The sequence below is a fragment of the Mustelus asterias genome, chromosome 16 (genome assembly GCF_964213995.1).
Source record: "Mustelus asterias chromosome 16, sMusAst1.hap1.1, whole genome shotgun sequence".
Lineage (NCBI taxonomy): Eukaryota > Metazoa > Chordata > Chondrichthyes > Carcharhiniformes > Triakidae > Mustelus > Mustelus asterias.
The window spans coordinates 77,423,176-77,450,502 of record NC_135816.1 but is presented as its reverse complement, the minus strand read 5'-3'; the positions used below and the strand labels follow the sequence as shown (position 1 = coordinate 77,450,502).

The 27,327-nt window shown below is 46.0% G+C and overlaps 1 protein-coding gene across 1 annotated transcript in view; it reads left to right on the top strand.

The window, feature by feature from the left end:
• Positions 1-27,327, top strand: part of lcp2a (lymphocyte cytosolic protein 2a) — a 221,733-nt gene that overhangs the window by 188,770 nt on the left and 5,636 nt on the right. Inside the window, exons 14-18 of the mRNA XM_078231304.1 lie at positions 1,324-1,351; positions 1,494-1,506; positions 4,023-4,158; positions 19,524-19,564; positions 21,725-21,825. Of these exons, the coding sequence (XP_078087430.1) occupies positions 1,324-1,351; positions 1,494-1,506; positions 4,023-4,158; positions 19,524-19,564; positions 21,725-21,825 (319 nt within the window). The remainder of the gene's footprint in view (positions 1-1,323; positions 1,352-1,493; positions 1,507-4,022; positions 4,159-19,523; positions 19,565-21,724; positions 21,826-27,327) is intronic.

Below are 27,327 nucleotides of genomic sequence, written 5' to 3'. Positions count from 1 at the left end.
TCTTGTAAATTGAGTTTGTGTCTATATATGCCCTGTTTGTGAACACAGCTCTTCACTCACGTGAAGGAGCGACACTCCAAAAGCTTGTGCAACTAAATAAACTTGTTAGACTTTAACCTGGTGTTGTGAGACTTCTTACTGTGCTTACCCCAGTTCAACGCCAGCATCTCCACATTTTGAATCCTACCCCAGGACTTGATGGCCAAAGAATGAGGCCAAACTGGCTGAATATCAACTGAAAAATCCTTCCAACACACCAATGGCTGATGTTAAGAGAGGAAGAGACTACTGGTCAGCCATGCTTGATATGGATCGGTGCACCTTTTATATCCTATATTTATGACCTCTGTCACCACCAAAAGTCCAAAGATGTGCGGGTTAGGTTGATTGGCCAGGTTAAAAATTGTCCCCGAGATGTGTAGTTAGAGGGATTAGCGGGTAAATATGTGGGGGTAGGGCCTGGGTGGGATTGTGGTCGGTGCAGACTCGATGGGCCGAATGGCCTCCTTCTGCACTGTAGGGTTTCTATGTTTCAAAGGAAGTGACATAATAAGTGGTGTTCTATTCTGTTGCAACATGAAATAACAGAATGTGGGTTTCGCTTCCCCACAGAATGAGTTCCTGATTTCAGGCTTTGAGGGACATGCTGAGCTGATTCGACTCTCTGCCACACAGGAAGTTGGGAAGTTGCATCCAACTATGGCGAACGTCCTGGAGAGAGTGGTGATCTGGGCAACTGTCAAAGGATGAATGTCCTGTCCAGCCCTTCAGTGGGTTACAAAGATAGAAATCGATTTGAATGGAGCTGGAATATATTTTGGTTCTCCTCATTTAATTATGTCTAATTAAAAGGAGACTAACAAATAGGATTTTACAAACACCTTAATGTTTAATTGATAGATAAGCTCAGGTTGGTTTCTGAATTAGTATTATGTTGCAATGATAATCATTGTTATACATTTACTGTTTTTAATTGATTCTGTGAGCATTGCTGGCCAGGCCAGCATTTATTGCCCATCTGTAATTGCCCTTGACCTGAATGGTTTGTTAAGCCATTTCAGAGGGCAGTTAAGAGTCAACCACATCTGTGACTAATAAGAAGATGTAAAAACATAAATCTTGCAGTCTTGTGCTGTGGAGTTTCACTGACTGACTCCACTATGCTGCCTTGCAGTTACCATCAAGTTAAATCTGGATTGAATTAAAACACAGCTGCCTCCACTGGTGAAAGATTGTTAATCTGATCTGCACACTTCTTTTTGGACAAGTCATTTCAACTTAATTTAAAGAAATGTTAATTTCTGTTTTTTTTGTCTTATTCAGACCAAGCATACCGGACAGAAGGCTGGATGTAAGTGTAGCCCAAAAGTATTTATTGTTTTTAAAACAAATTAAAATAATTAACAAATGTAAGTGTAGACTTGAACATCATTTGTCTAAGTGGAACTTCAGGGATGTTCTCTGACAATAAATGTCTTTCTTTTCATTCCAAGGACGAGGAAGATAGTGAGTAAACAATTATCAGTATGTCTCTTTGTCACTTCTGTCTCTTTGGCTGAGGTATGTCTTTTTATTCTAAAATTGTAGGATCTTAAATAGCAAATGCCGTATTGTGAATGAGACTTGTGAAGATGTGACACCCTTAGCCCTCTGCTCAAGGCTGCAGCATTAACACCTGCTTTCAATCTACAAGTTTGTTGTTAACACAAAAATAAAACCCTGAATTGGTACATTTTATGGAGAATGATAAATATTTACAGACTGCACTTCAAAAATATTATGTGGAGTACCTTGAGATGTTTAAACATGATCATGCTCCATGAAATGCAGTTACTGAAATTAAAGCTTTGTTTCAATGCTATCTGGAGGAACTGGGAACCGTCACCCAGGGAGTATATATTGCCTTGGAGGGGATGCAGTATAAATTCACCAGAATGTTACCAGGGCTGAATGGGTTAAATTCTGAGGCTGTATAGACATGGCTGCAGCTCCCTGAATAGAGAGGATCAATGGGTGAGCTAATTAAAGTCTTAAGAAAAAATGATGGCTTGCATTTATTTAATACCTTTCGTGACCTCAGGATATCCCAGAGCATTTACAGCCAGTTAAACATTTTTAAAATGTAGTCACTGGCGCAATGTAGAATGTAAGATAATTGAAGGATTTGATCGGGTAAATAATGAGAAACCACTGATACTGATCAAGAAAGGGCATTCTCTTAAAATTAAAGCCAAGCTGTGCGGAGTGATGTCCCCCCAACCCCGTAAACTGCTGAGCCTAAGTCAATTGAAAATTTTAATTTCAGATCAATTTTTTTGCAGCAAAGTTATGAAGCGTGAGAGAATAGATAGAGTTGAGATGCATATGATCTAACTGAAAAAACATTACCAGCTTGAGAGGCTTAATAGCTTCCTTTTGTTCCTGCCTTCTTGTTGATTTCTTTTGTGTCTTATTCATTTTTCATGAACATCAGTTAATGCTCCTCTGATCAGACATGAATCAAACATTGATAGTTAAGACTCTGGCTTTCAATCCTCATCATTGTTACACCAAGTATTCAACAAGAGGAAGGAATTTAATTTGGAGATTGAAAACCGAGTCTTCAACCAGGGTGTTTGCCTTTCTTTTCAAGAGTAACGTGGTCTGAGCACGTGCCCAGAATGGTTAAACTATTATTTCAGGTGTAAGGTGGCACACTGATGTGTGGCCCCTTCCAATTGGCAATAGTGTAAATCAAACATTTTAAACAGCTCGGCATTAGCTACACTTTTTTTAACCAAAGGACGATTGCCAAAAATACAGTCAGCGCCTTCTCATCAGAAATGTGCATTTTCTGAGTAGAACTGTTCCTATGTAAACATCAACGCTCCTATATTAATACTCACTGTGTATTTTATTAACACAGCAATTTAGCCTGTCTGGTTTGGCATCAAATGTTCACACAGACACAATATTGGTTGGAAAATGTATTCCTTAAAATCACAGAACTGTTACGGTTCGGAAGGAAGCCATTTGGCCCATCATAGCATCATCTCTCTGAATGAGCAATTCCCTTAGCGCCATTCTCCTGCCACCTTCCAGTAACGCTGCACCTTCTTCTTTTTCAGATAACAGTCTAATTCCCTTTTGAATGCTTGGATTGAATCTGCCTTCATCACACTCAGGCAGTGCATTCCAGATCTAATCACTCGATGTGTGGAAAAGTTTTTCCTCAAGTTGCTTCTGCTTCTTATGCCAATTACTTGAAATCTGCACCCTTTCGGCCTAGATCCTTTCACAAGTGGGAACAGTTTCTCCCCACACAAAAATCAGAAAATGCTAGTAAATCTCAGCAGATCTGACAGCATCTTTGGAGAGAGAATAGGGCCAATGTTTCGAGTCTGGATGACCCTTCGTCAGACAGTTTCTCTCCATCCACTCTGTCCAACTCCCACATGATTTTGAATACCTCAATTAAATCTCATCTCAGCCATCTCTTCCCCAAGGAAAACAGTCCTAACTTCTCCAATTTATCTTCATTTCTGAAGTTCCATTCTCGTGAATCTTTTCTGCATTCTCTCCAATACCTCACACCCTTTCTAAAGTACAGGGCCCAGACTGGACACAATACTCTAGTTCTCGCCAAATTAGTGCCTTATACATGACCTTTTGTTCTATACCGCAATTAATAAAGCCTAGAATACTGCCTGCTTTGTTAACCACACTCCCAAACTGTCCTGCCAACTTAAATGACGTATGCACTTATGCACCTAGGTTCCCCTGCATCTGTAACCCCTTTAGAGATGTACCACCAATTTTACACTGTGTCGTCATGTTTATACTACCAAAATAATTGAACCAACATAATTTACTTTACCCCATTATTTCACTGTTCCTTACATTTTCTGACTTATCGTACTGAGTAAAAATACATTTTTGCAAAAGAAGTATTTGGGACTGTCTCCGTGGAAGTGTGAGTGCTAAGTTCCAGGATGTAGAGTCTATTGTAGATACTGAAGCTGTTTTATCCAATTCTTCTTCAGATTTTGCTCAGAGACCTTTACCTCGACCGGTTGATTCCGCTTTGAATGCCAACACATTCCCATACAGAACTCCCCGACCAGGACCAAAGCCCAGTTTCTCAGGAGGCAACCAGCTACCACTTATCAATCCAGAAAGGTATTTCTCCCAGCGGAGTTACTACTTGTGACCAGTATCCATGCCCAAAGTATTGGAGAAAATAGACTAGCGAATTTCCTTTTACTCTTGCGTGGGATGTGGGCATCACTGGCGAGGCCAGCATTTATTGCCCATCTCTAATTGCCCAAGGAGGTGATGGTGAGCTCCCTTCTTGAACCACTGCATTCTGTCTGACACTCACAGTGCTTGTAGGGACAGAGTTCCAGGATTTTGATCCAAAGGCAGTGAAGGAATGGCGATATATGTCCAAGTCAGGATGGTGAGTGACTTGGAGGGAAATTGCAGGTCGTGGTGCTTCCATGCATCTGTTGTCCATTGAGTTGGTAGCAATCATAGGTTTGGAAGGAGCTGTCTCAAGTGCCTTAGTGAGTTGCTGCAGTGTATGATCAGTGATGGAGGAGTGAATGCTGAAGGTGGTGAATGGGGTGCCAATCAAACGGATACCTTGAGTGTTACTGGGGCTGCACTCATCCAAGGAAGTGGAGAGTACATCCAGACAGTACCGTCCTCAGCTTTAGGCCACCCTTATACCACAGAACCAAATCCCCAGCAGAGAATACTCGCGTCTCCCATTTGTTGCTGTGAAAGCGCATTTGGAAGAGGAGATCATGACATTCCGAAATTGGACGGGAGGCTTCTCCACAATATGGTAAGGAGGAAGCATATCCATGCTGTACTTGCAGCCATTAGGCCCACTCCAGATATGGCTACCAAAACAGGCAAGATGCGTATTGTCCAGGCCAAAGGGCAAAGCCACCTCAAGACAGGGTTTTGCATATAAATCAGGCCGAGGATGCAACTAAATTGCATCACTACCCAAAATGCCCTCAATCAACATTAAACTCCAGATAAATGGCCACCCCCTGGACATAGAAGTATCTACCTTTGGGGAACACACTTTTAGGTTACTCCAATTGGGCATCTTGCCTTTATGCCTGCGAGATACCAAGGCTAGATTGGTCACATACACCAGGGAGCCCTTATGTATTACTATACTATGTACTACTGTAACCCTAGCTACATATGGGCAACAGACAGTCCAACTCTCCTAATAGTAGTGCAAGGACCAGGGCCCAGCCTCTTGAGAAGGGACTGGCTGCAGAAAATCCGCCTGGATTGACAGCAGATCTTTAAAATGGGTACTGGCAATCTATACAAAGTGATTGGGAAGTACATAGAACATAGAACAGTACAGCACAGAAAGTACTCCAAAGTGTTTGAAGAAAGTCTCAGAATGATTAAAAGGGCCAGGGCTGACGAATAGAAGACCTGTACACAAAACTGGCTGGGGGTTTTATATTTTCTAAATTGGATATGAGCCACGCCTACCCCCCAACTGGAACTTACGTGTCATCCAGAAAATACATCACTATAAATAATCACAAAGGACTATAAGAGTACACTCACTTGCCTTTTGGGATGTCTTTGGATGTGCCATTTTTCAAAGGGTGATGGAGAACATCCTTCAAGGAGTGCACAGAGTTGCAGTCTACCTGGATGATGATTTAATCTCAGGAGATGCTGTACAGGAACATTTGACCAGTTTGGAGGAGGTCTTACAGCGTTTCTCTGAGGCTGGGGTCAGGCTAAAAAGTGAAAAGTGTGTGTCCCAGGTAAACGAAGTAGTTTACCTTGGGTCCAGCGTCAACAAAGACAGACTATACCCTGTTGAGGAGAAGGTAAAGGCCATAAAAAGAGCTCTGACCCCTAGGAACACAGTAAGAGTTTTAACAACACCAGGTTGTGTTGTTAAAACTCTTACTGTGTTTACCCCAGTCCAACGCCGGCATCTCCACTTCATGACTACCCGAGGAACACAACAGAGTTGAAGTCTTTCTTGGGTACCATCAACTGCTTTGGAAATTCATACCAAACCTGGTGAGCTTGTTGGCACCCCTCCATGTCCTGCTTAAAAAAAATCAGAAATGATCATGGAGAAAGCCTTTACAAAAATCAAACAGCAAATGCTGTTGACAAACCTATTGGCCCATTCTGATCCATAGAGATGCTTCCCCCTATGGGATAGGAGTGGTATTGTCATACTATTGGAACAATGGGACAGAGCGCCCAATCGTGTATGCTTCACAAACACTGGTGGGTGCAGAAAAGAGGTAGGCCCAAATTGAGGAAGAAGGTTTGGCCATGTAATTCATGGTGAAAAAATTCCACTAATATGTCTATGGTTGGCATTTCACCACAGTGACAGACCACAAATCTCTGTTGGGCCACTTTGCAGAAAACAAAGCGATTTCCACCCATAGCAGGGGCACTGCTATTAGGCACCTATGAATATACCCTAGAACGTCATCCGGACACAGATTGCCTACCGCTACCCACCAGCCTACTCTCACCTCCGAAGGCGAATGAAGTTATCATGACATTGAATTTCATGGACACCCTGCCAGTATCCACCAAGCAAATTCAGGCTTGAACCCAAAAGGACCCCATGTTGTCAAAGCTACACCATGTCCGAAGTGGTGGACAACAAAGGCGTTCTACAAAGGATCTAAAACCTTATCCTCCCGTTCCACACCCTGCCTTTCAAGATTGTCACTAGGCAGTTTGCTTACTTGGGACTGCAAGTGACAAGAAAATTTAGTGGGCTCTTTGGAGCTAACTTTATTCCAGTCATGGGGCTGATGGATCAGGACCTCAAACATTGGTCCATCCTGCTGTTATCGTTAGTGGGCCCTGTCAGTGCGGTGAAGATGAACACACTACCTAAGTTTATATATCTTTTTCAGTGCATCCCGATGCTCATCCCCAAATCCTTTTTTCACAGACTTGATCGGCTCATTTCAAGCCTTGTCTGGAATAGGAAAAACGCAAGAATGCGGAGGACAGTCTTGCAAAGCCCTAAACGGGAGGGAGGTATGGGATTGCCCAGTTTTCTGTTTTATTATTGGGCGGCCAATATGAGAGTGGTAGCGTGTTGGGTGCAGAGAGAGAGACAACAGGAGGTTCCTTGTTGGCTGCAGTTAGAATCCTCCTCCTGTGTTCCGTCTTCCCTGGCTGCCTTGATATGTTCCCTGGTAAATTTTCCCTCCTCCAGTATACTAGGAATGCACTTGTCAAGTTAACTCTTAGAATTTGGACACAACTTAGACGCCACTTTGGGTTTCAGGCTGGTCGCTGGCCTCCCTGGCATTGGCTAACCATTTTTTCCCTCTGTCTGTTTTGGATGGTGCCTTCAACATATGGGCCAAGCATGGGATCAGAACATTCCGGGACTTGTATGTGGATGGCGTGTTTGCGTCATTCCAGCACATGGTGGATAAGTTTGCTTTACCTGCTACGCACTTTTTCAGATATTTGCAAATTCAAGACTTTGTGCGTAGGGCCGACACCCAATTTCCGACACTCCCACCTCGTGCCCCCTTTGACATCTTCTTAGTGCCTTCTATTCCTAAATGTGGTATAATTTCTGTTCTTTATTCTCAAATTCTGTCCCAACAAAACTCTCTATCAGTGGTTAAATCTTTATGGGAACGAGATCTCGGGGAGGAGTTCTTGGAGGAGGATTGGGACGTTCCAAGCTGGGTGTGATACAATGTTTCACATTGCATATCTAACTCGGGTTAGACTCTCTCGAATGTACCCAGGCACAAGCCCCATTTGTGAGCGGTGCCGAAAAGTTCCTGCTACCCTCTTGCATATGTTCTGGGTTTGCCTATCACTGTATAACTACTGGATATCAATATTTTAGACGATTGCGGCAATGCTAGATCCATCCCCCCCCAGGCTGCCCTGTTTGGGGTCGTGCCTTTAAATCCGCTGCTGCCGAAATTCCAAGTGGATTTTGTAGCTTTCACTATACTCCAGGCAAGACGACTAATCCTGTTTAGGTGGGACTCAGGTGCACCCCAACGCACTCAGTGGGTGAAGGAGGTAGTAGATGCCATTAAGCTAGAGAAGGTGGGGTGCACGCCGCATGGATTCACTGCTAGGTTCTATAAGACCTGGCAATCATATATAGCGCATGTTGGGACGCTGCAGTTGGAGCCGGGTGAATAGATACCCGATGGCCCCAGGACCCTGGATGCTCCCACAGAACACCACCCTCCCTCACCCCCCCTCCCCCTCCCCCCAATTGGTGGATGCGCCCTGACCCTTTATCTGAGTATGCCCGCCCCATGCCGAGGTGTGGGGACCAACATGAGAACTTTTCTCTTTTTTTCTCTTTTCCCTCTCACTCTCTTCTCTCTCCTTCACTGTCTCTCTCTCTCTCTCTCTTTTCCCCGCTCGCTGGTTTATAGCCTGGGCTGTTTGGGCACAATAGTTGGTTCTCCAGCGGTGTTCCTCTGCCTTTTTGTTTTTATATTATCACCGTCATTCCTGGTGCAATTAGACAGAACTCAGGTGAGGTGGGTGCCGGGGATACCAGGGGCTTGTCCCCTGGCCATGGGGACCCTGAGCCCAGTCACGTTGGAATGTACATGCGAGCACTGTGTGGATCTGTATCTGTGTTTGTTTGCTCCATAAAATATAAGAAAATTTTCAATAAATGTACCAAACAAAATCCTTATCCTTCCAAATGTTCCCATGCACCTGAAGCCCTTGTCCTTCTCGGTGGTCGTGGTCATGTGTTTGGAAGGTGCTGTCAAAGGAAGATTGGTGAGTTGCTACAGTTTATTTTGTGGATGGTACACACAGCTGCCACTGTGTATCAGTGGTGGAAGGATTGAATATTTGTGGATGAGATACTGATCAAGCAGGCTGCTTTGTCTTGGATGATATTGAATTTCTTGAGTTTTGTTGGAGCTGCACACATCCAGGTAAGTGGAGAGTATTCCATTATGATTCTGACTTGCGCCTTGTAGATGGTGGACAGACTTTAGAGAGTCAGGAGTAGGGTTGCTCGCCTCAGAATTCCTCGCCTCTGACCTGCTCTTGTAGCCGCAGTATATATATATATATATATATATATATATATGGCTCGTTCAGTTCAGTTTCTGGTCAATGGTAACCTCCAGGATGTTGATAGTGGGGATTAAGCGAAGGTAATGCCATTGAATGTCCAGGGGTGACAGTTAGATCCTCCCTTGTTGGAGATGGTTATTGGCTGGCAGTTGTGTTACTTGAATGTTACTTGCCACTTGTCAGCCCAAACCTGCATATTGTCCAGGCCTTGCTGCATTTGGACATAAATTGAGGAGTTGCAAATGATACAGAACATTGTGCAATCATCAGTAAACATCCCCACTAATGATGGGAGGAAGGTCATTGATGAAGCAGCTGAAGATGGTTGGTCCAGGGCACTATCCTGAGGAACTCCTGCAGTGATGTCCTGGGACTGAGACGACTGACCTGTAACCATCACAACCATCTTTCTTTGTACCAGGTATGACTTCAGCCAATGGTGAGTTTTCCTCCTGATTCCCATTGGCTCCTTGATGCCATGCTTGGTCAAATGCTTCTTTGATGTTAAGGACAGTCACTCTCACTTCACATCAAGCATTCAGCTCTTTTGTCCATATTTGAACCAAGGCTATAATGAGATCAGGAACTAGGTGACACTAGTGGAATTCAAACTGAGCGTCCGTAAGCAGGTTATTGCTGTGCCACTTGATAGCACAGTTGATGACTCCTTCCATCACTTTACTGATGATCGAGAGTAGACTGATGGGACGGTAATTGGCCAGTTTGGATTTGTCCTGTTTCTTGTGTCCAGGACATACCTGGGATTTTTTCAACATTGCTGGGTAGATATCAGTGTTGCAGCTGTACTGGAAAAGCTTGGCGAGGGTTCCAGGCAGTTCTGGAGCACAAGCCTTCAGTAATGTTGCTGGAATATTGTCAGGGCTTTTGCCGTAACCAGTGCCTTCAGCTGTTTCTTAATATCACATGGAGCGAATCAAATTGGCTGAAGACTGACATTGTGATGCTGGGGTCCCTTGGCTTTTGCACTGATGTGCTGGGCTCCCCCATCATTGAGAATGGGGATATTTGTGAATCCTTCTCCTCCTGTGAGTTGTTTAATTGTCAACTACCATTCATGGTGGGATGTGACAGGAATGCAGAGATCTGGTTTACTAAAGAAGTTGAATCTCTTGTGAAGAGGAAGAAGGAGCCTTATGTAAAGATAGAACATAGAACAGTACAGCACAGAACAGGCCCTTCGGCCCATGTTGTTGTGCCGAGCTTTGTCTGAAACCCAGATCAAGCTATTTCCTCCCTATCATCCCGAAGTACTCCATGTGCCTATCCAATAGCTTCTTAAATGTTCCTAAAGTTTCTGACTCCACTATCACTGCAGGCAGTCCATTCCACACCCCAACCACTCTCTGAGTAAAAAACCTACCTCGGACATCCTTCCTATATCTCCCACCATGAACCCTATAGTTATGCCCCCTAGTTACCACTCCATTCACCTGAGGACATAGTCTTTGAACGTTCACTCTATCTATCCCCCTCATCATCTTATAAACCTCTATCAAGTCTCCTCTCAACCTCCTCCGCTCCAAAGAGAAAAGCCCAAGTTCCCTCAACCTTTCCTCATAAGACCTACCCTCCAAACCAGGCAGCATCCTGGTAAATCTCCTTTGCACTCTTTCCAGTGTCTCCACATCCTTCTTATAGTGAGGTGAGCAGAACTGCACACAATATTCCAAATGTGGTCTCACCAAGGTCCTGTACAGTTGCAGCATAACCCCATGGCTCTTAAACTCAAACCCCCTGTTAATGAATGCCAACACACTATAGGCCTTCTTCATGGCTCTATCCACTTGAGTGGCAACCTTCAGAGATCTATGGATATGAACCCCAAGATCTCTCTGTTCCTCCACATTCTTCAGAACCCTACCTTTGACCCTGTAATCCACATTTAAATGTGTCCTCCCAAAATGAATCACCTCGCATTTGTCAGGGTTAAACTCCATTTGCCATTTTTCAGCTCAGCTCTGCATCCTATCTATATCTCTTTGCAGCCTACAACAGCCCTCCACCTCATCCACTACTCCACCAATCTTGGTGTCATCAGCAAATTTACTGATCCACCCTTCAGCCCCCTCCTCCAAGTCATTTATAAAAATGACAAATAGCAGAGGACCAAGCACTGATCCCTGTGGCACTCCGCTGGTAACCGGTTTCCAGTCCGAAAATTTTCCATCCACCACCACCCTCTGTCTTCTGTTAGATAGCCAGTTACCTATCCAATCGGCCAAACTTCCCTCTATCCCACACATCCTTACTTTCTTCATAAGCCGACCATGGGGGACTTTATCAAACACTTTACTAAAATCCATGTATATGACATCAACTGCATTACCTTCATCTACATACTTAGTTACCTCCTCAAAAAATTCTATCAAATTTGTGAGGCAAGACTTGCCCTTCACAAATCCGTGCTGACTATCCCGGATTAAGCTGCATCTTCCTAAATGGTCGTAAATCCTATCCCTGAGGACCTTTTCCATCAACTTACCGACCACCGAAGTAAGACTAACCCGGCCTATAATTACCAGGGTCATTTCTATTCCCTTTCTTAAACAGAGGAACCACATTCGCCACTCTCCAGTCCTCTGGCACCACCCCTGTGGACAGTGAGGACGCAAAGATCAATGCCAAAGGCTCTGCTATCTCATCCCTTGCCTCCCAAAGACTCCTAGGATATATTTCATCAGGCCCAGGGGACTTATCAACTTTCAGTTTATTCAAAATTGCTAGTACATCTTCCCTCCGAACATCTACTTCCTCCAGCCTATCAGCCTGTGACACCCTCTCTTCCTCAAAAACATGGCCTCTCTCCTTGGTGAACACCGAAGAAAAGTATTCATTCATCACCTCTCCTGTCTCTTCTGACTCCATGCACAAATTCCCACTGCCATCCTTGACCGGCCCCAACCTCACCGTGGTCATTCTTTTATTCCTCACATAAGAGTAAAAAGCCTTGGGGTTTTCCTTGATCCGACCCGCCAAGGACTTCTCATGCCCCCTCCTAGCTCTCCTAAGCCCCTTTTTCAGCTCATTTCTTGCTAACTTGTAACCCTCCATCGAGCCAACTGAACCTTGTTTTCTCAACCTTACATATGCTTCCTTCTTCCTCTTGACAAGACATTCCACCTCTTTTGTGAACCATGGTTCCCTCACTCGGCCATTTCCTCTCTGCCTGGCAGGGACATACCTATCAAGGACACGCAGTATTTGTTCCTTGAAAAAGTTCCACTTTTCATTAGTGCCTTTCCCTGACAATTTTTGTTCCCATCCTATGCTTCCTAATTCCCGCCTGATTGCATCATAATTACCTCTCCCCCAATTGTAAACTATGCCCTGCCGCATGGCCCTCTCCCTCTCCATTGCAATAATAAAAGACACCGAATTGTGGTCACTATCTCCAAAGTGCTCTCCCACAACCAAATCCAACACTTGACCCGGTTCATTTCCCATTACCAAATCCAATGTGGCCCTACCTCTTGTCGGCTTATCCACATATTGTGTCAGGAACCCCTCCTGCACACACTGCACAAAAACTGCCCCATCCGAACTATTCGACCTATAAAGGCTCCAGTCAATATTTGGAAAGTTAAAGTCCCCCATGACAACTGCCCTGTGACCTCCACACCTATCCATAATCTGCTTAGCAATTTCTTGCTCCACATCTCTATTATTATTTGGGGGCCTAGAGTAAACTCCTAACAACGTGACCGCTTCTTTCCTATTCCTAACCTCAGCCCATATTACCTCTGTAGGCAGATCCCCTTCAAAATGCCTTTCTGCAGCCGTTACACTCTCCTTGATTAACAGTGCCACTCCTCCACCTCTTTTACCAGCTACCCTACACTTACTGAAACATCTATACCCCGGAACTTCCAACAACCATTCCTGTCCTTGTTCTACCCATGTCTCCGTAATGGCCACAACATCGTAGTCCCAAGTGCCAATCCACGCCCCAAGTTCACCTACCTTATTTCGGATGCTCCTTGCATTGAAGTAGACACACTTCAACCCACCTTCTTGTCTGCTGGTACCCACCTTTGACCATGATACCCTTCCCAGTACCTCACTACACTCACTGACCTCCGGACTACAACTCCTTTTCCCATCCCCCTGACAAATTAGTTTAAACCCCCCGAAGAGCTGTAGCAAATTTCCCTCCCAGGATATTGGTGCCCCTCTGGTTCAGGTGCACCCCGTCCTGTTGGTACAGGTCCCACCTTCCCCAGAAAGTGTTCCAATTATCCACATAGCTGAAACCCTCCCTCCTACACCATCCCTGCATCCATGTGTTTAACTGCACTCTCTCCCTGTTCCTCAACTCGCTATCTCGTGGCACCGGCAACATTCCAGAGATGACAACATGGTTTGTCCTGGCTCTCAGCTTCCATCCTAGCTCCCTGAATTCCTGTTTTAAATCCCCGTCCCCTCTCTTACCTAGGTCTTTGGTGCCGACGTGCACCACGACTTGTGACTGTTCCCCCTCCCCCTTTAGAATCCTGAAGACACGGTCGGAGATGTCACGGACCCTGGCATCCGGGAGGCAACATACCATCCGTGAGTCTCTCTTGTTGCCACAGAACCTCCTATCTATCCCTCTAACAAACGAGTCCCCAATAACTATAGCTCTACCGCTCTCCCCCTTTCCCTTCTGAGCCACAGGGACGGACTCAGCGCTGGCGATCTGGTCACTGCGGCTTACCACTGTGGTAGGTCGCCCCCCTCACCTGTATCCAAAGTGGAATACTTGTTGCTAAGGGGAACGACCACAGGGGATCCCCGCACCGACTGCTTCCTCCCAGCCCCTCTCACTGTCACCCATCTATTTTCATTCCCTGGAGCAACTATATCCCTGAAGCTTGTGTCTATGGCCCTCTCTGCCTCCCTGATGACCCTAAGCTCATCCAACTCCAGCTCCAGCTCCCTAACGCGGTCTTGGAGGAGCTGCAGATGGGTGCACCTCCCACAGGTGTAATCAGCAGGGACACTGACGGTGTCCCTCACCTCAAGCATTCTGCAGGAGGTACATTGCACTGCCTTCACTTCCATCCCCTCCATATAACTTACTGCTACAAAGAAAAAGAATTGCTCCAATGGAACACTGAACCCTTTTTCCCCTTCCTCAGAGTGCACTGGGAAAGAAGTTTAAAAAGCAGGAACACAGAGCGGTGACAGTTTAAAGAGTGGGAACACAGAGCGGCGACAGTTTAAAAAGCAGGAACACAGAGTGGCGACAGTTTAAAAAGCAGGAACACAGAGCGGTGACAGTTTAAAAAGCAGGAACACAGAGCGGTGACAGTTTAAAAAGCAGGAACACAGAGCGGTGACAGTTTAAAAAGCAGGAACACAGAGCGGTGACAGTTTAAAAAGCAGGAACACAGAGCGGTGACAGTTTAGATGAGACGTGAAGGTTCAGTTAAGGCGCTTGAGAGTTACAAGTTAGCCAGGAAGGACCTAAAGAGAGGGGCTAAGAAGAGCCAGGAGGGGACATGAGAAGTATTTGGCAGGTAGGATCAAGGAAAACCCTAAAGCTTTCTATAGGTATGTCAGGAATAAAAGAATGATGAGGGTAAGATTAGGGCCAGTCAAGGACAGTGGTGGGAAGTTGTGCGTGGAGTCCGAAGAGATAGGAGAAGCGCAAAATGAATATTTTTTGTCGGTATTCACACAGAAAAAAGACAATGTTGTAGAGGAGAATACTGAGATGCAGGCTATTAGACTAAACAGGATTGAGGTTCATAAGGAGGAGGTGTTAGCAATTCTGGAAAGTGTAAAAATGGATAAGTCCCCTGGGCCGGATGGGATTTATCCTAGGATTCTCTGGGAGGCTAGGGAGGAGATTGCAGAGCCTTTGGCTTTGATCTTTATGTCGTCATTGTCTACAGGAATAGTGCCAGAAGACTGGAGGAAAGCAAATGTTGTGCCCTTGTTCAAGAAGGGGAGTAGGGACAACCCTGGTAATTATAGACCAGCGAGCCTTATTTCTGATGTGGGCAAAGTTTTGGAAAGGATTATAAGAGATAGGATTTATAATAATCTAGAAAGGAAGAATTTGATTAGGGATAGTCAACACGGTTTTGTGAAGGGTAGGTCGTGCTTCACAAACCTTATTGAGTTCTTTGAGAAGGTGACCAAAGAGGTGGATGAGGGTAAAGCAGTTGATGTGGTGTATATGGATTTCAGCAAAGCATTTGATAAGGTTCCCCACGGTACGTTATTGCAGAAAATACGGACGCATGGGATTGAGGGTGATATAGCTGTTTGGATCAGGAATTGGCTAGCTGTAAGACAGAGGGTGATGGTTGATGGGAAATGTTCATCCTGGAGTTCAGTTACTAGTGGTGTACCGTAAGGATCAGTTTTGGGGCCACTGCTGTTTGTCATTTTTATCAATGACCTGGATGAGGGCGTAGAACATAGAACATAGAACATAGAACATTACAGCGCAGAACAGGCCCTTCGGCCCACGATGTTGCACCGACCAGTTAAAAAAAAAACTGTGACCCTCCAACCTAAACCAATTTCTTTTCGTCCATGAACCTATCTACGGATCTCTTAAACGCCCCCAAACTAGGCGCATTTACTACTGATGCTGGCAGGGCATTCCAATCCCTCACCACCCTCTGGGTAAAGAACCTACCCCTGACATCGGTTCTATAACTACCCCCCCTCAATTTAAAGCCATGCCCCCTCGTGCTGGATTTCTCCATCAGAGGAAAAAGGCTATCACTATCCACCCTATCTAAACCTCTAATCATCTTATATGTTTCAATAAGATCCCCTCTTAGCCGCCGCCTTTCCAGCGAAAACAATCCCAAATCCCTCAGCCTCTCCTCATAGGATCTCCCCTCCATACCAGGCAACATCCTGGTAAACCTCCTCTGCACCCTCTCCAAAGCCTCCACATCCTTCCTGTAATGTGGGGACCAGAACTGCACACAGTACTCCAAGTGCGGCCGCACCAGAGTTGTGTACAGTTGCAACATAACGCTACGACTCCTAAATTCAATCCCCCTACCAATAAACGCCAAGACACCATATGCCTTCTTAACAACCTTATCTACTTGATTCCCAACTTTCAGGGATCTATGCACACATACACCTAGATCCCTCTGCTCCTCCACACTATTCAAAGTCCTCCCGTTAGCCCTATACTCAACACATCTGTTATTCCTACCAAAGTGAATTACCTCACACTTCTCCGCATTAAACTCCATCCGCCACCTCTCGGCCCAACTTTGCAACCTGTCTAAGTCTTCCTGCAAACTACGACACCCTTCCTCACTGTCTACCACACCACCGACTTTGGTGTCATCAGCAAATTTGCTAATCCACCCAACTATACCCTCATCCAGATCATTAATAAATATTACAAACAGCAGTGGCCCCAAAACAGATCCCTGAGGTACACCACTTGTAACCGCACTCCATGATGAATATTTACTATCAACCACCACCCTCTGTTTCCTATCCGCTAGCCAATTCCTGATCCAATTTCCTAGATCACCCCCAATCCCATACATCTGCATTTTCTGCAGAAGCCTACCATGGTGAACCTTATCAAACGCCTTACTAAAATCCATATATACCACGTCCACTGCCTTGCCCCCATCCACCTCCTTGGTCACTTTCTCAAAAAACTCAATAAGGTTAGTAAGGCACGACCTACCTGCCACAAAACCATGCTGACTATCACCTATCAATTCATTACTCTCCAAATAACTATAAATCCTATCCCTTATAATTTTTTCCAACATCTTGCCGACAACAGAAGTGAGACTCACCGGTCTATAATTCCCGGGGAAGTCTCTGTTCCCCTTCTTAAACAATGGGACAACATTCGCTAACCTCCAATCTTCTGGTACTATACCAGAGGCCAACGACGACCTGAAGATCAGAGCCAGAGGCTCTGCAATCACTTCTCTTGCCTCCCAGAGAATCCTTGGATAAATCCCATCCGGACCAGGGGATTTATCTATTTTCAGACCCTCCAGAATATCCTGCACATCCTCCTTATCAACTGTAATACTGTCTATTCTACTCCCTTGCAACCCAGTGTCCTCCTCAGCTATATTCATGTCCCCTTGCGTGAACACCGAAGAGAAATATTGGTTCAATGCTTCACCAATCTCCTCCGGTTCCACACATAACTTCCTTCTGCCATCTAGAAGGATGGGTTAGTAAATTTGCGGATGACACTAAAGTCGGTGGAGTTGTGGACAGTGCGGAATGTTGTTGCAGGTTACAGAGGGACAGAGATAAACTGCAGAGCTGGGCTGAGAGGTGGCAAATGGAGTTTAATGCGGAAAGGTGTGAGGTGATTCACTTTGGAAGGAGTAACAGGATTACAGAGTACTGGGCTAATGGTAAGATACTTGGTGGTGTGGATGAGCAGAGAGATCTCGGTGTCCATGTGCATAGATCCCTGAAAGTTGGCACCCAGGTTGATAGGGTTGTTAAGAAGGCGTACGGTGTGTTAGCTTTTATTGGTAGAGGGATTGAGTTTCGGAGCCATGAGGTCATGTTGCGGCTGTACAAAACTCTAGTGCGGCCGCACTTGGAGTATTGCGTACAGTTCTGGTCGCCGCATTATAGGAAGGATGTGGAAGCATTGGAAAGGGTGCAGAGGAGATTTACCAGGATGTTGCCTGGTATGGTGGGAAGGTCTTATGAGGAAAGGCTGAGAGACTTGAGGCTGTTTTCGTTAGAAGAAGGTTAAGAAGTGACTTAATAGAGGCATACAAGATGATCAGAGGATTAGATAGGGTGGACAGTGAGAGCCTTTTTCCTCAGATGGTGATGGCTAGCACGAGGGGACATAGCTTTAAATTGGGGGGGTGATAGATATAGGACAGATGTCAGAAGTAGGTTCTTTACTCAGAGAGTAGTAAGGGCGTGGAAGCCCTGCCTGCTACAGTAGTGGACTCGTCAACATTAAGGACATTTAAAGGGTCATTGGATAAACATATGGATGATATTGGAATAGTGTAGGATAGATGGGCTTTGGATTGGTTTCACAAGTCAGCGCAACATCGAGGGCCGAAGGGCCTGTACTGCGCTGTAATGTTCTATGATCACATTGGTTGTGGGATCACTTTTTTAGCATTCAAGTAGTCCTGGGTTGTAGCTTCACAAGTTGGCATCTCATTGTTAGGGTGGCACAGTGGTTAGCACTGCTGCCTCACAACACCAGGAACCTGGGTTTAATTCCTGCAATGGGTGACTGCGTGGAGTTTGCACATTCTCCCCTTGTCTGCGTAATTTCCTCCAGGTGCTCCAGTTTCCTCCCACGGGAAGGTGGTTTAGCCATCTAAAATTGTCCCATAGTGCCCAAAGGTTCGTAGGTTAGGTGGATTAGCCATGGTAAATGCGTGGGGGTACGGGGATGGGGCGGGGGGTGGCGGGGGCGGGAGGTTGTGAGCAGGGGTAAGATGCTCTATCGGAGAGTCTGTGTAGACTCAATGGGTCGAATGGCCTCCTTCTGCAATATAGGAATTCTATGTATGGGGGTGGTTGTTAAGTTTCTGCTATTTCATAAAATCACAGTAAATATATCACATTACATCACTTTCCTATGTTACCTCTTCTTAATTGTTGATTGGCAATTTGTCTTTTTGTTGATGAATGGAAAGATATGAATTGAGGGGGATCACTGTGGGGCAGAGTGTATGCAATGGGTGATTCGTTGTAGGGCTGTTTTTTGTTAAAGCTGAGACAGTGACATTGGATGTGGTTGTTCCATCAGTCCAATGTGGTACTAACTCAACCTTAAGCTGGAAGCAAATCCCTGACATCCCAGATAGCGATGGGAGTGTTGGCTTTGGGATCACCTGTTACTCCCGCTCTTCAGTGAATTATCTACATTGATGAGTATTCTGTGACAAAAACAGAAAATGCTGTTTTGGAGATAGAATAGAGTTAAGTTCTGAGTCTGGATGACCCAGCAGAGTGTTTTGACAAAGGGTCATCCAGACTCAAAGTTAGCTCTAATTGCTCTCCACAGATGCTGCCAGACCTGCTGAGATTTTCCAGCATTTTCTGTTTTTATTTCAGATTCCAGCATCCACACTAATTTGCTTTTATATATGTGTATTCTGTGCCCTTTTCCTCCTGCTGTGAGGCCCTTTCAGGAAAAAAATCTTACCTTGGGATCTTATGACATCAGTTAAGCATTTAGAATGTGTTTCACCCTTACCCATGTATCATTCTGCATGTGTGTGTGTTGTGCGTGGTGTGTGTTTGTGTGTGTGTAGCGCAAATTCATTTCCTGGTGGAAGTAACTTGAGCTCGAGCACCACAGTAAAGACTTTAATCTTTTTAATCATTCTTTCTTCTACACATTGTCATATTTGTTCTTCATTGTTACCTTACTAACAACCTATTTCATTTCTTTTTACTCCCATTATGACCAGTCTTTCACCAAGCGGATCATTGCCGCCACGTTTTCAACAAGGTACAAAGCTGTTTGTCGGCTCCTCATTCACTTCTTATGTAAAATCTGAATTGTCTTGTCAAGAAAACAATTGCTAGTTTATTCAGTGCAGCACTCAGAACTGCTACATTCAAGTGAGTGGAATAGTCCTGAGGTTGTGAAAGACAATATATATGCAAGTTCTTTCTCATCAATCCTACAAACTCTAGGATTTAAAAGGGAATAGAGTTTAAATGGATTGTTTGATGATTCTGACATCTATTTGAGATCAACTTCATTCTGGTTTGGGTGGAGCTGAAATTCAAAATGTGGAAAAAGCATTTAAGGAAGGCAAATTGAGTGCTGCAAGGGGAATGAAATATAAAAGTAGGGAAGTTTCACTGCAGCTGTACAGGGTATTGTCGAGACCACATCTGGAATATTATGTGCAGTTTTGGTCTCCTTATTTGAAAAAAATCATAATTGCATTAGAAACCGTTCAGAGAATGTTCACTTGACTCATTCCTGAGGTGAAGAAAATATCTTCTGAGGAAAGGTTGAACAGGTTGGACCTGTACCCATTGGAGCTTAGAAAAATGAGAGGTAATCTTATTAAAACACTTAAGATCTGAGGGGATTTGATAGCATAGATACCAAGAGGATGGTTCCATTTGTGGGAGAGACTAGAAGACCGAGGACATAGTTTTAAGAATAAGAGGTCTACTGTTTAAGATGGAGATGAGGAGAAACATTGTCTCTGAGGGACATTAGTTTGTGTAATTCTCTTCCCCAAAGATCAGTGGAGTCTCGATCATTGAATTTATTGAAGGCAGAGTTAGACAGATTGTTGATAGACAATGGAGTCAAGGGTTATGGGGGGGCAGACCAGAAAGTGGAGCTGAGACACAACCAGATCAGCCATGATCTCATCCAATGGTGGAGCAGGCTCGAAGGGCTGAATGGCTTACTCCTGCTCCTAAATCCTTTGCTCCGATTTCATTTTGCGCCAAGGTGTTTTAGCTAATACCTGGAACAGTCATACAGAGCTTGTTGGGGAGTTAGTCATGATAAAAAATAAGAACTCTTTTAAATCAAATCAAGACCAACAAACCTGTTTCCTTTTTTGTAATAAAAGCTCTGATGAAGGGTCTTCCAGATTGAAACATTAGCTCTGTTCTCTCTCCACAGATGCTGTCAGGCCTGCTGACATTTTCCAGCGTTTTCTGTTTTGTGTCCTTTTTAGTGATGTTGGTTCCTGTTTAACACTAAAGCAAGGCAACAGGCTGGGAGGCATTTTAACAATTGATTTTAAAGGGGCACAATCTGTCCTAGTATACACTTCACCTTATTTATTTTTCTAATGATTCCAAAAAAACCCCCAGAAATCATATTATGAGGAGCTGGCCTGATGGCCTGGCAACAATAACTTGCATTTATAGAGCATCTTATTGCTATTCATCAGCCGCTTGCACTGCAATGAGGGCAGAATCAGCCTTGTGACCAAACGACCAGTCAATGTTGTCACAGCGATCATATGAATAATGACCTTTTGGAGGTGGTATTGGAGGCTGCCTGTGGAACGGTATGCCAGCAGAGAGCCACCACTGTCAGGGGGGATGGCGAACAAGTGAACAAGAAATACCACATCGTGGCGAAGTGATAATGTCACTAGGCTCGTTATCCAGAGACCCAGACTAATATTCTGGGGACATGGAATTGAAAAGCTCATCTCTCTGATGTATAGAATGCACAGCACAGAAACAGGCCATTCAGCCCATCCAGTTCATGTTCCACTCCCTCGTCCTTCCTTCTACATCCCAGCCTATCAACATGGCCTTCTCATCGAGCCTCCCTTGTATATTCCTGGCTTCCTCTTAAATATATCAATGTTGACAAAATGAAGCAGAGGGAACTGAAGAAAATGAGGGAACTGACAGTAAGTGGTTGTCATCAGGAATGCAATGCAAGAGTGGTGGAACTTTCAAATGGATGCTGAAGCTTAAAAAGAAAACATTTGAGTTGCTATGGGGTAAGAGGTGGAGTGGGGCTAACCTGCTAGCTTTCTTCAGAGAGACAGAACAGGCTGAATGGCTTTCTTTTGTGCTGTATGATACCATGAGCAGGTAGTGTGTGTCTGCTTAACATTTGTCCTGTAATGTTGCCATCACCATGAGATGAACTGACTATGCTTTGTATACACAGAAACCATGCAATCTTTCTCAAGAGGTCCCAGTGATTCCAGACCCCCCCTGCCTTTACCAGTTAATAAAGGACGACCAATACCGCAAGCACCACAAGAACAGGTATGGAAATACTGCACCATCTTCATGGACGTTATCAAATAATTATTGCATTTGTTATTTTCCCTCCAAATAGCAGCAACAACCATTTATTGCCTGCTCCCAGCAGCGGAATTAAAGCTGATACACTGACAGAGGTTCGAATGGGATGTTATACTGAGGCTCTGTCTGAATGCAAAAAATCCAATGATACAAAGAATATGGAGGGGAGGTTGTCCCAAAGACCTGGCCATTCTTTTTAAGGGCATCACTGGCAAGGCCAATATTTTGTTACCCATTCCTAGTTGCCCTTTGAACTGAGTGGCATTTCAGAGAGTCAACTATATCACTGTGGGTTTGGAGTCACAAGTAGGCCAGACCAGGTAAGGGTGGCAGATTTCCAAACCCTAAAGGGCAACAATCGACAATAGTTGCCATGGTCAACATTACTGAGGCTAACTTTGGGTGGCTTGGTGGCACAGTGGGTAGCACTGCTGCCTCACAGTGCCAGGGACCAGGGTTCGATTCCCGGCTTGGATCACTATCTGTTTGGAGCTTACACATTCTCCCCGTGTCTGTGTGGGTTTCCTCCGGGTGCTCTGGTTTTACCCACAAATCCAAAAGGTGTGCTGGTTAGGTGTGTTGGCCATACTAAATTCTTCCTCCAATGTACCCGAACAGGTGCTGGAGTGTAGCAACTAGGGGATTTTCATTGCAGTGTTAACATAAGCTTACTTGTGACACTAATAAATAAACTTTAAACTTTACATCCTATATTATTGATTAAATTCAAATTTCACCAGTTACAAAACCATACGACATAGGAGCAGAATGAGGCCATTCGGCCCATTGAGTCTGCTCCACCATTCAATCATGGCTGATATGATTCTCATCCCCATTCTCCTGCCTTCTCCAGTAACCCTTGATCCCCTCATTGATCAAAAACCTATCTATCTCTGTCTTAAAGACACTCAGTGACCCGGGCCTGGAATGCGCTGCCAAGTAGGGTGGTGGAGGCAGACACGCTGGCATCGTTTAAGACTTACCTGGATAGTCACATGAGCAGTCTGGGAATGGAGGGATACAAACGAATGGTCTAGTTGGACCAATGAGTGACACAGGCTTAGAGGGCCGAAGGGCCTGTTCCCTGTGCTGTACTGTTCTTTGTTCTTTATCTTCCACAACCCTCTGTGGCAATAAGTTCCACGATGTGGAGATGCCGGCGTTGGACTCGGGTAGGCACAGTAAGAGGTCTCAAACAACAGGTTAAAGTCCAACAGGTTTATTTGGAATCACGAGCTTTCAGAATGCTGCTCCTGGCACTCACCTGATGAAGGAACAGCGTTCCAAAAGCTTGTGATGCCAAATAGACCTGTTGGACTTTAACCTGGTGTTGTGAGACTTCTTAATGAGTTCCACAGATGCACCACCCTCTGGCTGAAGAAATTCCTCCTCATCTCAGTGTTAAAGGAGCGTCCATTCACTCTGAGGTTGTGCCCTCGAGTTCTAGTCTCTCCCACTAGTGGAAACATGTTCATAGAAATCATCATAGAAATCATAGAAACCCTACAGTACAGAAAGAGGCCACTCGGCCCATCGAGTCTGCACCGACCACAATCCCACCCAGGCCCCACCCCCACATCCCTACATATTTTACCCACTAATCCCTCTAATCTACGCATCCCAGGACACTAAGGGGCAATTTTAGCATGGCCAATCAACCTAACCCGCACATTTTTGGACTGTGGGAGGAAACCGGAGCACCCGGAGGAAACCCATGCAGACACGTTCTCCAGGTCCACTTTATCTCGGCCTCTCAGTATTCTGCAAGTTTCAATTAGATCACCCCTCATTCTTCTAACCTCCATCGAGTACAAACCCAGACTGCTCAACCACTCCTCATCTGACAAACCCTTCATTCCTGGAATCATTCTTGTTATGGTGAGATTTGAACCTGTGTCCCCAGAGCACTGGGCCTCTGGATTACTAGTCCAACGACATTACCACACACCACTGTCTCTCCTCTTATTCATCCCTCAATCAATGTCACTTTAGGCACAGATCACCTAGTCATGATCACATTTGCTGACCAATGCAGCAATTAAGCTGATCTCTCTGGGCTTGATTTTACCATTTTCATTCGAAGTGCCCTCTGGGCGTAATGCAGATCCAACTTAGAAATCTGCTTTCAGGCGCCCCCATACGCACTCAGCCATCTCCAGTCCCATTCGTGCTGTGGGCGGGGCTTAGCGCAGTTGAAACGATCGGAGCTCTGAACTGCGCATGCGCAGTTAGAAAAAAATTGAAAAAGCTCGCCCGTGTCGGATCGCTCCCCGGCCACAGAAAGAGGAGAAAGCGGCCTGGGAGCAAAAACCGGGAGTGAGGGTGCACACACACATCCCCCTTATCCACCCCCCCACTAACACACATCACTGTCCCCCTTATCCACCTCCCCCCACTACCCACACACATCGCTGTCCCCCTTATCCAGCTCCCTCTACTACCCCACACATCACTGTCTCCCTTATCCACCCCCCCCACTACCCACCCCCCACTACCCACACACATCACTGTCCCCCTTATCCAACCCCCACTACCCACACACATCACTGTCCCCCTTATCCACCCCCCCACTACCCACACACATCGCTGTCCCCCTTATCCACCTCCCCCCACTACCCACACACATCACTGTCCCCCTTATCCACCCCCCCCACTACCCAGACCGATTGTCACCCCTATCCTCTTCTCCCCCCCCCCCCCCCCCACTGATCACCCACAGAGTGGCAGCGGACCCTCCTGCCCCCCCCCCACCAGAGATCCATCTACCTCCCCCACCAGAAATCCATCTGCCCCCCCCCCCCACCAGATATCCATCGCCCCACCCCCCCCACCAGATATCCATTTTACCCCCGCCCCACCCCCAGACAACGATCTGGCCTCACTCATCCCCGCCCGAGGATGGTCTGACCTCACTCACTACCCAACCCCCCCCCCCCCCCCCCCCCCCGCTCCAGAGATACATCTGACCCGCCTCCTCCTTCCCCCCCCCCCCCCCAACCAGACAACAATCTGGCCTTACTTCCCTCCCCCGCCCCCCCCACCCAACCAGAGAATGATCTGACCCTCCTCCCTGCCTCCCCCCATCACTGATCTGAGTCAGAGAGCCGTTGGAAGCTGAACGCGCTCTTCAGCAGCTGGAACGTCCGATTCAGACTTTTATTTCGCAGGTCCATTACGGCGCAGTTCCGGATTGGCAAACGCAGTGGTAAAGGGAGAAATGCTGATAAAGTTGGGCGGGCAGTTCATTAATTCAATTTAGATGCATGCAAATGCATTTAAATCACCGTTGCGCCCTCCGATAGTGCACGAAGTGGATCGCCCCATTCCCGGGTTTCGGTAAAGTGGCAATCTGCGCGGACGCGGGTGCGGATCGCGTTAATGGCCTCTCATCCAACTTTACCACGTTTTCGCGCCCGAAAACAGGCGCGAGGCAATGGTAAAATAGGGCCCTCTGGATCCATTTAAATCGCTTCTCTCAAGGGCAACTTGATTAGTGACCTTAAAGGAGCTAAACATTGAGCTAAGATTACAGCTCAGTGAGTGAAGCTTCAGGAAAACATGCCAAACCTTTCAAAACCAGTGAAATCCTTTTTAAAGTGTAGCCACTGTCCACAGCAAGCTCCAGAAAGAGAAAGACAATGAATAAACAGGTGATGTTGAATGAAGGATAAATATTGCCCAGGACACCAGTGAAACCTTTGAATATTGCCAATGGGTCCTTTACCTCACCTGAGAGGGCAGACAGGACTCTGATTTAACTTCTCAGTCCAAAGGCATTACGCTGACAGAGTAGCAGTCCTTCAGTACTGCACTAGAGTGTAAATGAAAAGTTTTTGCTCAGTGTGTCAGTACTGAGAGAGCACTGCACTATCGGAGGGTCAGAACTGAGGGAACTCTGCACTACCAGAGGGTCAGTACTGAGAGAGCACTGCACTATCGGAGGGTCAGAACTGAGGGAGTGCGGCACTGTCAGAGGGTCAGTACTGAGGGATTGCTGCACTGTCAGAGGGTCAGTACTGAGGGAGTGCTGCACTGTCAGAGGGTCAGTACTGAGAGAGCACTGCACTATCGGAGGGTCAGTACTGAGGGATTGCTGCACTCTTGGAGGGTCAGTACTGAGGGAGCTCTGCAGTGTCAGAGGGTCAGTACTGAGGGAGTGCTGCACTATCGGAGGGTCAGAACTGAGGGAACTCTGCACTACCAGAGGGTCAGTACTGAGGGAGTGCTGCACTGTCAGAGGGTCAGTACTGAGGGAGTGCTGCACTGTCAGAGGGTCAGTACTGAGAGAGCACTGCACTATCGGAGGGTCAGTACTGAGGGATTGCTGCACTCTTGGAGGGTCAGTACTGAGGGAGCTCTGCAGTGTCAGAGGGTCAGTACTGAGGGAGTGCTGCACTGTCAGAGGGTCAGTACTGAGAGAGCACTGCACTATCGGAGGGTCAGTACTGAGGGAACTCTGCACTATCAGAGGGTCAGTACTGAGGGAGTGCTGCACTGTCAGAGGGTCAGTACTGAGGGAGTGCTGCACTGTCAGAGGGTCAGTACTGAGGGATTGCTGCACTCTTGGAGGGTCAGTACTGAGGGAGCTCTGCAGTGTCAGAGGGTCAGTACTGAGGGAGTGCTGCACTGTCAGAGGGTCAGTACTGAGGGAGTGCTGCACTGTCAGAGGGTCAGTACTGAGGGAGTGCTGCACTGTCAGAGGGTCAGTACTGAGGGATTGCTGCACTCTTGGAGGGTCAGTACTGAGGGAGTGCGGCACTGTCAGAGGGTCAGTACTGAGGGATTGCTGCACTGTCAGAGGGTCAGTACTGAGGGAGTGCTGCACTGTCAGAGGGTCAGTACTGAGGGATTGTCACACTCTTGGAGGTTCCATCTTTTGGCTTCGACATCAGACCAGGGCTGTTCTTGCAAGTGGATGCAAAAGACCTCATGGCACTCTTTGAAGATGAAAGGTAATTATCCCAGGTGTTAAGTCTAATGTTTATCCTCATACACCATCACTGAATCTGATTATCTGATCAAATATTACTTTGTAATTTGTGGAATCCTGCTGTGCACAAATTGGCCGCTGTGTTTCCTACGTTGCAACAGTTACTACAAAAGTATTTCATTGGCTGTGAAGGGCTTTGTGACTTCCTGGGATCCTGAAAGGTGCTGTAGAAATGCAGCTTCTTCCCAGTTTGCTTTTTTTTTTGCAACTTGGCAGGGCAGGCAATCAGCATTAGCATTATCCTGGAGAATCAATCCAGTGTTTCCTCATTTATTAGTGATTGCTGTCAGTGCCACTCCACTGGCAATATCCTCTCCAGCAGTAGGGCAGGAAACAGCATTGCATTCAGGTCACTGGTAACTCAGCTGCACGGTGGCACAGTGGTTAGCACTACTGCCTTACAACGCCAGGATTCTGATCTTGGGTGACTGTGTGGAATTTGCACATTCCCTATGTCTGCGTGTGCTCCAAGT